General features: G+C 38.4%; 2 protein-coding genes across 5 annotated transcripts in view; one reads left to right on the top strand and one right to left on the bottom strand.

Annotated features, from left to right (window-relative positions):
* LOC109487809 (N-acetylglucosamine-6-phosphate deacetylase-like) overlaps positions 1-4258 on the top strand; it is an 11395-nt gene extending 7137 nt beyond the window's left edge. For 2 of the 3 annotated variants that reach the window (XM_019791887.1, XM_019791884.1), the window contains exons 9-10: positions 1491-1623; positions 3763-4258. In XM_019791887.1, the coding sequence (XP_019647446.1) occupies positions 1491-1623; positions 3763-4033 (404 nt within the window). In that variant the 3' untranslated portion in view covers positions 4034-4258. Of the gene's footprint in view, positions 1-1490; positions 1624-2822; positions 2956-3762 lie in introns of all 3 variants that reach the window. The other variant, XM_019791885.1, reaches the window with a different exon arrangement.
* Positions 4259-7239: 2981 nt separating this feature from the next.
* On the bottom strand, positions 7240-10167 carry LOC109487821 (vacuolar ATPase assembly integral membrane protein VMA21-like). 2 transcript variants are annotated; one of them, XM_019791904.1, is made up of 4 exons: positions 10117-10167; positions 8989-9098; positions 8235-8421; positions 7344-7446 (listed from the first exon to the last, which is right to left on the bottom strand). In XM_019791904.1, exons 1-3 carry the CDS (start codon positions 10152-10154, stop codon positions 8261-8263), a joined length of 309 nt encoding a protein of 102 aa, XP_019647463.1. In that variant the 5' UTR covers positions 10155-10167; the 3' UTR covers positions 7344-7446; positions 8235-8260. The 2 variants fall into 2 exon arrangements, with proteins under 2 accessions (XP_019647464.1, XP_019647463.1); XM_019791905.1 differs by lacking the exon at positions 8235-8421 and having other exon boundaries at positions 7240-7446.
* Positions 10168-10229: the final 62 nt, after the last annotated feature.

Genomic DNA, 10229 nt, shown 5'->3' with positions numbered 1-10229 from the left:
GGGGCTTGTCATGTGAGAAAATGTTGTTTTCGTGCAGTTTTCGCTTGACTTCGATAATCTTCGAGGTCACATCGTCAAAACCCGGGTGTCGACAAAATTCGGCCATGAAATTCGTGGATGACAAAGCAAAACAAATATGTCGAGACAGACTTCGCTTCTACGGTTCCTTCAGCCGAGGTCCGATCGTGATGACGACGAGATGTGGCAACATCAGCCCAAGCTCTTCAGAACCCCGAAGGAAGCGATGAAGCTGGAAACCAACGGGAAACACGCCCGGACGAGCGAGAAGTGGACAGACCGTGCCGTGGGAGCGCCGAGACGAGAGGGGGAGGGGGGCGGGCCATGTGCTCTCGACAACATTCCCGGGCCCTCCTCCACGGCCTCCCGAGCTCCTTCCGACTGTCCAGTTCCGGGTCATCAGAGTCGGAGTCCGAAACCGAATCAACCGAGAAGTCAAGTGCAAAAAGATTGAGGCTTTGTGTGATTTTTTTTTCATTTCTAGATTTTTTTTTATATTTTTTTTTCGATCTCGGCATCCTAATTTGCCCTTTTTCGGTAAGATCATTACTGTTTTATTTCCATAGCGATGCAATTTCCACTCTTGCTACGATCATTTTTAGCATTCTTTACGTGTGGAATATTAATTTGATATTAATAATATTTAACTTATTAATGTACTACTGGAAATATGTGGTGCACCCAAATTTTTTTTGGTGCACCTAATTTTTTTGGTTAGGTGCACCAGTGCACCTAATCAAAAAAATGAATTTCGATCCCTGATATGTATCCCCTTTGTAACCAACATTTTCATTTCATGTACCCTCCCTGATATGGCGAAATATGTTCTAAAAGTCAGAACTAACCAGCTTGCTTTCATACCATATGTATGTACCTACATGTATCTAACTAGTTTTATTCTAGCTCTTATGGCGTGGCATTATTATGAAAGTAAAAATAAATTTTATTTTGCATCTATGTTTGAAACTGGAACGTTAGGCCACACCAATTTAATTTGTTGGTTCTCGGATTTTTTCAGAAAAAATATGAAGCGACAGGGCGAAAAAAATAAAAATAAAAACAGGTCTGGGCATCCTATTATAGGCTTAAATGCTATGGAATGAGCCATGAAGTCAACACAAAAGGCTGGGTTAAAATTTAAACATTGAATTTTGAACTTTTAATCAAATCACTGCAATGATAGATGGGAAAACTGTAACAACTAGGAAAAAAAGGACTTTCCTGAACTGTTGGGGGCAAAACATGAGCATTTTTCAGTTGATTCAGGACCAGAATCAATTTTTTTTTTTTTTTGCAAATCAGAAAAAAAACGAAGAGGCGAATCCGAGAACCAACAAATTAATTGGTGTGGCCTTAGGATAGATTGGCCCAAACATTATTGATATTGTTATTGTGGAGTTCTTATTGTTTTTACCACTTTTTTCTCCAAAAATGATACATTTCTTGGACACACTTGCTGTAACACTTTCTAGGGCTGATGCTTGTCACCGATGCGATCAACGCCATGGGGTACCCTATAGGAACGCACAAAATCGGACAGTTAGACGTCGACGTCACATCGGACGGTCAAGCCTGCATCTCAGGAACCAATACCCTCTGTGGAAGGTACCATTGTCTAACAAGCAGGGGTGTCCCAATTACATGGAGCACTGACGTTATAATACTGGAGTCATTATAGCCAATATTCAACACCATCAAACCCTATCCAGCCTTTTTCTCTGTTAACTTTGTTATGGAAGTTGATGGCTTTTACGTTCCATTTTGAATTGCATCTTGTGGCTATCTTCCCAAACCATTAAACTGTTGGATATGGGGGTTTTCTTTTACACAATCAAACTACTAGTATTCCTTGCTTGGAAGGTGTCTATCTGATAGACACCTTCCTCAGCGCTTCTGATGGGAGGTCTGCTTCTCGCCGCTATACATTTGTATGTAGCCGATGTAAGTGGCACCTTTTTTGGCGACAACAGAACGCAGCAAGGTAGGAACAGTTTGGTTGTGTAAAAGAAAACCCCTATACTCTACCAAACCGATGAAACTAATTTGATAGACTATAACCTGAACTTCACTCGACACGGCCATGCTCCATGTTCTAGGGAGACCCTAAACTGTTTGCTTTTCTGATGCCTGTACCAAAAATGACTGATAGCTGAACATGACAGCCACATACCGTGTAGATTTACATCATCACCTATCTTTCCTTGACCATGATTGTTTATTTACTAACTACCAAGAGCAAGGGAACACCACAGTCCTCTCTTAAATTTTCAGTTGTTTTGCAACATTTTATCTTCTAAAATGGTCCACCACCACAGCATTTGCTGTTCTTTCCTTTCATAAACTGCTATATTTCGTGTCGCAAATAACTATGAACTAAAGGAACGAAACAGTCCTCTGCTCTCTTGTATGTACTTCGATTTGCTATGCAATGCAACATTTTATCTCCTAAAATGGTCCACTATCGCATCATTTTGCAGTGTCCTTTTCTTTCCTAAATTAAACTGCTATATTTCATGGCATGAATTCAAAGTTCATCTGTGTTGGTATACTTCCTTATGACAAAAAGGGCTAAACGTTCTTCCCAACACTGAGTAAATTGGGACTCGACCCAAATTTTCGGCCGAGGAATGGAGGATGTGACGTCGGAAACACGTGATTGCATTTCCCAAATCACTACGGTATGGCATGATGGTCAGCTTTTGGTTGACATTGGGTCCAGCATCAGAAAAGCATCTGTGTGTGTGTGTGTGTAGCCCCTCGGTCCCTAGTACTGATCCTGGGATGTTACTATGTGAACACTACAGGTATTGTGCTGGTCACTGATGCCATCACGGCCATGGGTTTACCAATCGGCAGCTACAAAGTTGGGCAACAAGAGTTTGAGGTGACCCTGGAGGGCAGGGCTTTTGTACTGGGGACCAAAACTCTCATTGGAAGGTACAAATAGCCACACCCAAGTTATTTGATGGATCAAAAGTTCCTCAGATCTCTGTATGTTTAACAAACAAAATCCCAAATCTCATAAAACTTCCAATAGATCCTAGTGATAGGCAATATTTGCATAATCTAATAGTAGCTGTGCATGTAGGTCAACCCTTTTCTAAGACCTTTCCCCAACTCCCCAATGATGTAAGAAATGTCTCCATTTTCTAAAACGTCTGCTGAATTCTGGTAGCTCCTTCGTATAGTTTATTTCCTATAACTTTGTTATACATGTAACTCTTTTAAGTGATAAAAGGTACGCTGTGTAGTTTAATGATAATATACTTTATTTGCAAAATCTTGCCCGAAGGCTAATTGATTTTACAGTCAAAGGTACTGTTCGGTATGATACAATTATAGGAGACAGACAACCACTGTCTGGAAAAACTTCTACTACTACGCTAGCTATTATGAGGTTTGACTTCTTCTTTGAAGGCAGTGGATAATGAATAGTCCCACATTCTGCATAATGAGTGGGTTTTGTGATCTTAGTAGAAATGTAGTCTTTTGGTGATCTAATGTAAAATGTTCTGCAACAGGACATTTCATTTGTTCCATCCTTCATTTTTTGCACAAACCCTTTAAAATCTGGTGTTTCCAGTGTAAGTGCTACATATTTAGATATCTTCTCTCAGACTATATGTAAGTATGGGTAGTGATTTTTTAATGGAGTTTCATAAGATTATAACTATTAAAGGAAGTTCCAGTCCAGTATTATTACATGTGTGCTAAAAGATCACTGATTTCTTTTTTTCCTTTCAGCATCGTCACAATGGACAAGTGTGTCAAACACTTTCTCGAGGCAACAAGCTGCTCTGTAGAGGAGGCCCTGGATGCTGGCACACGCCACCCGGCAGAGATGCTCGGTATTGCAGCTCAGAAGGGGACTCTGGGCTACAACTCTGATGCCGATTTTATCCTGCTAGATGATGAGTTGAATGTCCAGGCGACGTACATTGCAGGGGAGTTGGTCTGGGATAAAGTCAAAGGACACCACGGCAAACGTACCATACAAAGGAAGACCCTCAGTTGATTTTAAGATATATTTTCAGCACTTAAAAAAGTTATCTTGGGATATTGTTGCCCTAGTTTTTGTTTTCACAGAACCTTCAATGCTTTCCTTACATGTTTTTTTATTTCATTCTTGCAAAATGCAGGAACCTGGCAAAACTGTGGCCTTAGATTCGGACTGTAAGGTTGTTGAGGTGAATGCATCAAAGCCATGTAGAGCTGCACTTATAGAATTGCAAAAAAAAAAGATTTAGAGTACAACAGCAATAATTCATATATGTGCACTGGTTCATATGCTTTCTTTCTCTTCTTCTTTGATACCATATTAAACCTTCTACTTGAAAGAACATATCAAAAATTACTTATACACCATTTTAACACCACCCTAATACCTAAATTATTGAAAATTTTAAGATTGATAGATGTTTGTGAATGAAACTGATATCAAATAATTTGACAGTAAGCATTGTAGGTGCTAAATTATATGCTGTTCTGTTGGTTGTTTAATTTTTGGTGTATGTTCACACTTTGAGTTTGACAAACTTTCTCACTTGCCACACTGTAAAACTTGTTACGGTTTGAATTATTTTCCCTATGGTTATGTGATGAATGAAAAGAACTTGTGTATATTTCTGTCAATAGATATGGTACAACTTTTGTTATTCATTTGTAACCATTTCAAGTGATGAAGAAATTCTATTTCATTTGTGCATAGTTCCTAGAGCAAGGATTTTAGCCTTGGGTGCCAGAAATCAGCATTATATTATCTGTGAGACAGATATAATTGCAAATAAATTATGCAGAAAGAAAGAAAAACTGAAGTGCACTGTAGTTGTATTTTTGTTGTATTTTTTTTACAGCATAGGAAAATACACAGCTCACTTGTTCAACAGCCACATAACACTAGAAAAACACACCCCTACACCAATAACGAGAAAAGGTGGTTATTGGCAATAGGATCAGTATAAACTTTCTGTTTTTCTATAGTACCAAGGGAACAGAAATTTACCAAACTGTCTCTAAGGCCACACCAATTTAATTTCTTGGTTAACGGATTTTTCTAGAAAAGTAATGGAGCGGGCAAAAAAAAAAAAACAGGTCTAGGCATCCTATTATGGCCCAAAATGGTACAATAGGAGCCATGAAGTCAACACACCAGGCTGGTTCAAAATGTAAACAATGAATTTTGAACTTTTAAAGATACCACTGCATTGAAAGATGGAATAACTGTAACAACTAGGAAGAAAAGGACTGTTTTCAACTGTTCAGGGCAAAATATGAGCATTTTGCAGTTGATTCTGAATTTTTTTTTTGCAAATCAGAAAAAAACTAGAAAGGCCGACATTTGCTTTGGAGCAAATACAGCAATGGCTTCACCACATTTTACGACATGGCAGGGAAAGAATGAGAAACACAAGGGAAAACAATGCTTTACATTGATATAACTATAGTATGAAGTAACATACAACTAAGACTACAACAGTTGGATAGCTATTCCCTACATTATTGGTTAGGATTTTTAATTGCATAATGCAAACTGTTGATTTTCAAGAAAAAAAGAAGCGTTCATGCCCCGCATTCCAATGCTGGAGCAGGAAAGCTTAAAATACCTACCAAAACACTTGAATACAGACATACTGTCAGTATGGAATGGCTCTGTGCAGGTATTAATTAAGTTAAGCCTGTTAAATTCCAACAGCCAATCAGCAAGGAGAATAGAGGAAAGCTGCATGCCTATTGGTTGATGCCCTGCATTCCATTGTGATGACTCATGCCCAAATCTGGTAACACTGCACACTAACTCAGTAATACATTTGCTATAACACAGCCAAAAAACTCAAATAAAACCATTCTAAAAGCCTGTATCACAAAAATTAAAAAAACGCCTGGGGGTATTTGCCTACTGTACCTCCATACCAAATTTCAGGTCCTTAGGCCCCCAAATGAAGAAGCTGAATCCATTTAAAGAAATGGCAGGAGGAGAAGAAGAAGGAGGAGAATCATGAGAAAAAGCAATATGGTTTCACCACTTTGTGGTGAACCCATAATGAAGCGGGCGAATCCATTAACCAAGAAATTAAATTGGTGTTAATTAAATTATCTTTAACAGCTATCAGTTTAGAATTTGCTCTACAGATTCTAGAAAACTACCACAGTACCTAATACAAGAGATGGGGTAGAACAGTGATTAAAAATATGATTCAATTTGACATGATTACTCTGTAATACATTTTTCAAGCAGGTCGATCTTGAAGTGTACACCTCACCAGATTGGCTAAACCTGTAACTTCAATATCAAAGGTTTGCTTACATCCAAGGGACAAATTTCCATTGTTTTTTGCCTTAAACGTATAAAGCAAAAGCACACTATTCTTTGTATCAAATATTTGGGAAATGTTTCTACCAGACCTATCCCGGGCCAAAGTGCACGTACATAATTTTACAACTCAAATCTGATAGGGCAAGCTATAAATAAAAGATCCTTGATTGTGTACATCTATGTTTGGTCAAGCCTGCAGCTGCAATACCTTCAAAACCCAGCTCTATCCATACAGGTGCATGTACAGTATTTACAAATTCATTACATACCTTCTATGGGAAATGGGGAAGAATAGCATCAAAACTCGGACCAGTATACATTGTATTTTGCATACACACACGTGGCAAACAAGTCATGTCAAGGTATGATATACCACCTGAATATGCAGGAAAAATCTGACCTTTGCCGGTATTTTCTATATGTACATGTCCCATAATAAAATTAGCCCATGACACTTATCTTGCAGGTACATTCTGTAATTTTTCACATATTTCTAGCCTTGTATAATTACTAACCATAAAATCTCGTACAGAGTACTTGAATGGATCCATTTCAAATCAGCAGTATTAATATTCTTCAGAAAAGTATTCTTTTCCCCCACAGGGCTCAAAATACTGGGTGCATGTGCACCTTAGTGCACCCAAATTTGGAGCTGTGCACCAAATCTATTTCTCTGGGTTTATATGTTAAATGTAGAGTAGTATACAACATATTCTTAACATCTCAAATGTCAGAAAAAAAAAATCATTTACTAGTAGTACTTTTCTTTAGAAATGAAACATAATTTGCTTTTGCTGACACTCTACTAATTTTATTTTATATGGAGCACCCAAAATTTTTGTGCACCCATTTTTTTAGGTTGGGTGCACCAGTGCACCTATTCCAAAAAATGAATATTTCGAACCCTGCCCCACGATTACAAGTCTTTAAAAAAAAGGCTCTGGATGACAGTCCTTGCATATCTGGTGTGAACTAGTCCTGTTTGAGAGGGAATCCTGCTTTTGGCTTTTCCCTGAAGGCCACCACCACAAACATGACCAGGATGATGTGAACAACCACCACAGCAACTATTGCACTGTAGAAGTACGCATCGTTCTCCTCCATAGACAGCATTCCTGGTCAGATCAGAGAGAGAGAAAGTCAAATCCATGTCGGGATACGTCAGGAAATGACAAAAATTTTGTTTGTCAAAAAATCATCATAACATACTGTCATAGTGTTTTTTTTTAGATCCGTAGATATCTGTGGAACTACGATAAAAAAGATGGAGGCACAAAACAAAAACTGTGGAAAGAACTGTCGTTCAAAACAACAAAAAAACCTTGTTTATATTTCCAAAGCCCAATAGAACATAAAGAAGCACAGTTGGGAGCCTTCATCCATAAGCTTACAGCTCTGGATTTGAACATGCACATTGCATTACACTGTAGTTTAATTTCCCAATAATTATTTCATGAAATTCCATCATGATATGGTCTGGACAATCTTCCTCTTGAACTCATCGATTAAAGTCTTCCCCGGGTGTCCTAGAATTAAAACATTCCCTGTTATCCTCTGTGAGCATGTCGGCAGAACGCACCGCGCCTGTGCAAAAACCTTATTTTTCTCGTTTTTTGTTGGATGGATGGATGTTTGGTCAACGTTGCATCAGAATTTTGCCTGTTGCAGATGACATCTTTTCCGACATAACATTTGGAAACTACAGACAGGATGATAACCTTATATGCACGAATACGACCTTATATGAGACGTTCTGCCGAAGTGCTATGCACAATACATTACGGGTTTCGCGCAGGTGCAGTACGTTCTGCTGACATGTTTCCTCTGTGCAGTATGTTGAATTCAGTCCCCAGGTTCTTCATTCTTCCCACAGTCAGAACAGAAGGAGTGGTAGTGATCTTACTGTTGGAAAGTCTTGAAACATGAGTGTTAGTCTTTCTTCTTGCTTGTGGTTGGTGTGACTGTCGTCCTCAGGCCCAGGTCATCTCCATACAGCACGTAAACAGCTAGTGCCAGAACGAGGTGTATTGTTACGACGGCAACAATGGCACTGTATATGTTAGCAGTCTGAGGGTCCACATCAAATATACCTGGAAACCAACAAGACAGAATGTCAGAGTTAGAAATCATCTCCAATGTGAAATAGACCCACTATACTGTTAAGCATTCAAAACGAAAGTAAGGTTTACATTAAGGCCACAGCAATTCAATTTGTTGGTTCTTGGATTCGCCTCTTAATTTTTTTCTGATTTGCAAAAAAAAATGTGAATCAACTAAAAAGAAGCTCATATTTTGCCCCATTTTTACAGTTGAGGAAAGTCATTTTCTTCCTAGCTGTTACAGTTTTTCCATCTATCAATGCAGTGGTTTGATTAAAAGTTCAAAATTCATTGTTTAAATATTTATCCAGCCTTTTGTGTTGACTCCATGGCTCCTATCATTGCATTTTAGGGTAAATTTGGGCTTTAACAGGATGCCTAACCCTGTTTTTATCTTTATTTTTTTCACCCTGTAGCTTTAAATTTTTTCGGGAAAAATCTGAGAACCAAAAAATTAAATTGGTGTGGCCTAAAGGCATCCAATGCAATTTCAGGGTGGCAAAACTGGGTGCAGGACTAATTTAAACACAGTTTTATACAATGTATATTGTAACTTACCTTCGAACACTACTGTCTTGGACATGAAATACAGGCCTATAGGAGCTGTCACCATCATAAGTGTGAAGACTAGTAGTGTCCTGAATGGTCCTACATTCTCTTGATCTGGGCTGAAACAAGAGAATCACACTTTGAATATGTCAGTGTGAACTTGTGGTTGCAGTCTAGAACGTTAGTTGGTTGACTGGAAATGTTTTCAGCTTCCTTTACTAAATTTTCTTATAGTTAAGTTATGACTGTATCTGTATCTGTATAGCTGGTATAACTGCCCTTTGGCATAACATTGACTTGTTATGCCTAACCCTTGAACATCTAACTCTAGACATTGTTTAATTTAAAGCTATCTAATGACAATGCCATGCCTCTACTGTACTTGGTGACAGTGAGTTCCACTCTGCGATAGTTCTAGGAAAGAATGAATTCTTGAACACCTCAATCCTTGGTTGATAACTCTGGTACTTGAGGGTGTGGCTATTGCTATTTCTTGTTCTTTTCTGAGCTGGTATTAGGCACTTTGTAGTTGGTACGTCCATGGAGGTAGAAAAAAAGGGTACGTCCACCAGTTTATTAGTCATTTTGTACATCATGCATAGTTTAGAGTGGACATTTTTCTTCTGTCTTCCAGTGACACCCACTGTAGTGATGTTAATCTGATCGCACACATGCATATAATTGATCTGATTTGCATTGCCATAGAGACTAGTGGGCATGATGGACAAAGGATGCAAAAATTCTTTGTTTTCGCGTTAAACGTTGAATACATTTTCGTGCTACCAACACTATCTATATAGCTATTCATTCTAATTATGTATAACCTATTCTATTATTATCATGTATAAGATGATCAAAGTTGCCATGAAAAAGGATCCGACCAAACCATTGTGGTTTGATCAAGCTGCGTACAACACATCGGACAAAATCATTCCCCCTTGTTCAATCAAAATGACATGCCACTATGAGTTCGGTGCCCCCCTCCCCACCCAATTTTCAAACATATATTTGCCTTCAAATAGGAAAAAATAAACCCCAAAACATACGCCAGTAGGCCTAATACATTATTATCTTTTCTTCAGATATGTTCAGATCCAAACAAACGGTCAAAGAAACCTGAGAAATCTCAAAATTTACCTGTAGTACGTTACATGTGTCGTCCCTGTGTCAGCCATTTTGTCTTCCTCTTCGCAGTAAGTATTTTGAATAGAGGGGTGTACTATATTTTAGTACGGTAAAATTGAAAGATG

This window comes from Branchiostoma belcheri, unplaced genomic scaffold (genome assembly GCF_001625305.1).
Source record: "Branchiostoma belcheri isolate BF01 breed outbred unplaced genomic scaffold, Haploidv18h27 scaffold9, whole genome shotgun sequence".
NCBI classification, from domain to species: domain Eukaryota; kingdom Metazoa; phylum Chordata; class Leptocardii; order Amphioxiformes; family Branchiostomatidae; genus Branchiostoma; species Branchiostoma belcheri.
Note: the sequence above shows the minus strand (reverse complement) of the source record. Positions and strands in the feature narration are given on the sequence as shown.

Bases quoted from the DNA above. Each gene is read 5' to 3' on its own strand.
- LOC109487821 (XM_019791904.1), bottom strand. From the start codon at position 10,154: ATGGCTGACACAGGGACGACACATGTAACGTACTACAG. The intron at 9,099-10,116 runs GTAAATTTTGAG...CTCTTGTTTCAG, and splicing joins ACACATGTAACGTACTACAG to CCCAGATCAAGAGAATGTAG. The intron at 8,422-8,988 runs GTAAGTTACAAT...GTTGGTTTCCAG, and splicing joins CAAGACAGTAGTGTTCGAAG to GTATATTTGATGTGGACCCT.